At 39.0% G+C, this 3,418-nt stretch overlaps 1 protein-coding gene across 1 annotated transcript; it reads right to left on the bottom strand.

Moving 5' to 3' along the window:
- Positions 1 to 34: 34 nt before the first annotated feature.
- LOC122333006 (R3H domain-containing protein 2-like) lies at positions 35 to 3,271 on the bottom strand (the record flags this gene model as incomplete). The annotated part of the gene is made up of 4 exons (XM_043230484.1): positions 2,027 to 3,271; positions 1,714 to 1,837; positions 901 to 979; positions 35 to 150 (listed from the first exon to the last, which is right to left on the bottom strand). Coding segments are annotated over exons 1-4 (442 nt in total), but the record flags the coding sequence as incomplete, so codon positions are not given.
- Positions 3,272 to 3,418: the final 147 nt, after the last annotated feature.

Below are 3,418 nucleotides of genomic sequence, written 5' to 3'. Positions count from 1 at the left end.
TATGTTTTTTTTTTTTTTACAGTTAAATTGTTACAGCTATTTGTATCCGTACAATTTAACAAATATTGATGATTTAATATAGAGGCTGACTTCTCATCATTAATGAAATCCAGGATGTCCTGTTCCAGCTTGAGCAGCATCATTCTGTCTCTGAAAGAATAAAAAAAAGATTTTACAGGTAAATGTGACACAGAAGAACAGAAAAAAAAGACCGTCTCGGTCTAAAATACAGCGTGTTTTAGGAAGCCAAACTAATTAGAATATAATGACGCCAACAATTTTGTATTATTACTATTACTATGACGACAGCAGACGTATCTTGATTTATTTTTCTTTGCATTGCAGTAGGGAAATCGTACTTGTATTTTGAATTTGGACTGCATCTAAACCGCTCGCGTTAAACGGCAGAAGGGCTTTCACTCTGGAGGAAAACATGCTTACAAACACACTTCACAACAAATACAGTGAAACCAGCGGCTTGATGAAGAGATTAGGTCACATAATGCCCAAAACACAACTTTAACATTAGAATAAGGTGAAATATATTTTAAAAACTACACTTTGCCTGGAAGAGCTATCGTTTCGCTAAGACCTCATATCCCTGTGTGTAACAATATCACATGTAGCATGTACTAAACTACCGAACACTTAATATTCATGCAAACATTAGCAGATGAACACATCCACACACCGACATTCGTGTCTCTGGAGCACAGAAACATCTTCATATAGTTGTATCTCAACCAAATATCGTCCCATCCTAACAAAAACTTTTAATGCTGAAAATCCCCGGATAAGATCACAGCCTCTTTCTCTCCGTTCTCCTCCTCACGACTACGACTGAAGGCTCACTTCTTGTCGTGCGTGATTCCTGACTCGGGGGAAAGCCGAGTGCCGTACCTGGGGTTGTTTTTTAGTGTGTTCACCAGGAACTCGTGCACGTCGATCCCTGTGGAATCGGTGTATTCCTGACTGGAGTCTGGAAGAGGACGGAAAACACATCAGATCATAACTCTTCAGTGAATTAAAGACGCTTCAGTCAAGTCGCCTTCATTTATACAGTGCTTTTAACAATACAGATCGCGTCAGAGCAGCTTTGCAGCATTAAATACTCTGTTCAAAACAGGTCATTTAGTTAATTCTTCATATTTTGTTGCATCGTGGCTCATATAAAGTGCTGCTGGTTACAGAAGTGTTTTTCTTACTCATTTTGCCCCATACGGATTTGAAAGAATTCTATGTTAAAGCATTGTAAGCCACAAATTAAACCAACCGGCTACGAGGAGAATCACAAGCAAAAAAAAGCATATGAAGATCAGACAAAAAGACAAATATACAAGAGCTGGAGAGAACTACAAATCCCACGAAGCTCCGTCAACGACAAGCCAATAATGAAACTCCTGAGTGTTCATTTAAAGGTAAGTTTGTTGCTTGCTTTGTATTGGCCCAATTTTGTCATTTGCGGCGCTTCACGGGAGTGGGCGGAGCTAGAGATGGTGGAATTTTTCTCTACGGCATCATGGGTAATGTAGTTTCTCACCACATATTCCGCTTATAGCGTGATTATTCAAAAAATGTTGAATTAAAGCAAAAAGGCGGCTTTGAGGCGAAGAAAAAAATGAATGTTTGTACTTCTGCCGAGCTCTATTATATCGTACGTTGATAACAGGAACTAGTTTCCATAAAATAAACCATTAATAAGGAACGTCTTACCGCGCGAAAGCATCTTGCGTGGAGTTTTATCCTTCTTTTCCCTTTCTTCATTCTCGTACTCGTCTTTCGAGGATTTCTCTTCCTCTTTGTCAGATGGACAGCTGATGTGAAGCTGAATGATGTCCTGAAACAAACAACATGCATATATTTGGACGTGAATTTATGAATCTTAATGACCCTATGCTAACGGAGGCATACAGAATCAATTCTAGCGTGATCGGGAGTATTTTGTTTGCCAAAACGCACTTTGCACAGTCTACACTTCAACCTTTTGACATCAGAGTCTCAAATCGTCCGGCGTTTGTGCAGTTACCTGTGTTTCCGGAGGACCGTCGGTGGAAAACGGTCCTGAAGACTCCTCACAAACTGCAAGACTCCTCACCAGCTTGAGCTTTGCATTCGACTGAGATAAGAAACACAGGACAAAGAGATGCATCACAGAATTAAACGAGTTACTTTTCAGAAAAACAGCTGTTAGTTTTGAATACTGTACCACTTCTGTCCACCAAAAAATTAGAAATCAATATGAAAATCAAATGCAATTCAATTCCACATTTCAGTTGAGAAAACTTCCGCATTCGTAACCTTCCATTAAAAACGTAACTCTCCTCGTCTGTTTTTTGCTGACGGGAACGAGACAGACGGCAAGAAATCCCATGCACCCTGGATGATTATATTTGTGCGACAAGTACAAAGTGGTAATTACTAGTTGGAAGCTCTCTGGCAGAAAGCCTGTCAATTAAAGAACCATAATGACAGAGAAATATAAAATTGCACAACGCGTTTATTTTGCACGAAAAAAAAAACAGTGTAATTTCAGAAACCCTAAATACGAACGTCCCAGAAGGGGTTAAATACACGCTTTCAATCAGATTCTTACAGACACCATACGATCCCGCTGAGTGTTACATCGCTTAGCATTTCAGCTTTGTCACAGGTTAGTCACACCAGCAGCGTCTTTCTGTTGTTTTTTAGGCGCAAATGACATTTCCGTTAATGATCGGTGTGCACACGGCCGCACTTCCGGGGAAATCGGCTGGAAATAATGGCAGAAAAAACCCCAGCTAGTTGTCGATTGCGCATTACGAGTAAAAACAGGCGGGCTCCGAGTCACGGACAGGCAAGCGGTGGATCCCTACTTGGCAGGTTTGCCAACTAGTGCAAAGGAGACAGAAGTGAGCGAGAGGTCGGCCGGACAGGATCACCGGCAGCAGTGATGAAACATGACTGCTCTGCTTTCGTATGCATTTAACATACAGCTTTAAAAAGACGTGGGAAACTCGTCATGAACCCTCTGACCCAAGCCCATACACACACTAATGCTTTACCTGATCTAAATTTGAAATATTTTAATATTTTAAAAATATGTTTTTTGGATACCCGTGTAATGAATGTAGTTCTTTATTCTTTGTGTGTTCTATTTGTTTTCTTTATCATACAAAAGGTCTCCAGTCAAAGCTTGCTCTGTATGTTTGTGTATTAGCTTTTCCTATTCTATTTGTTTTAGTTATTATATAATAAAAATTGTCATAACACCTATTGCTTGTCATAAACATTATTGCTCTTTTGTTGATTTTGATTACTTCTATTGTCCTCATCTGCAAGTTGCTTTGGATAAATGACTAATTGTAATGTAATATTTATATTATCGTCATCGTCATCGTCATTATTATTATTATTATTATTATTATTATTATTATTATTA

The sequence above is a fragment of the Puntigrus tetrazona genome, unplaced genomic scaffold (assembly GCF_018831695.1).
Source record: "Puntigrus tetrazona isolate hp1 unplaced genomic scaffold, ASM1883169v1 S000000171, whole genome shotgun sequence".
In the NCBI taxonomy this organism is placed as follows: domain Eukaryota; kingdom Metazoa; phylum Chordata; class Actinopteri; order Cypriniformes; family Cyprinidae; genus Puntigrus; species Puntigrus tetrazona.
Note: the sequence above shows the minus strand (reverse complement) of the source record. Positions and strands in the feature narration are given on the sequence as shown.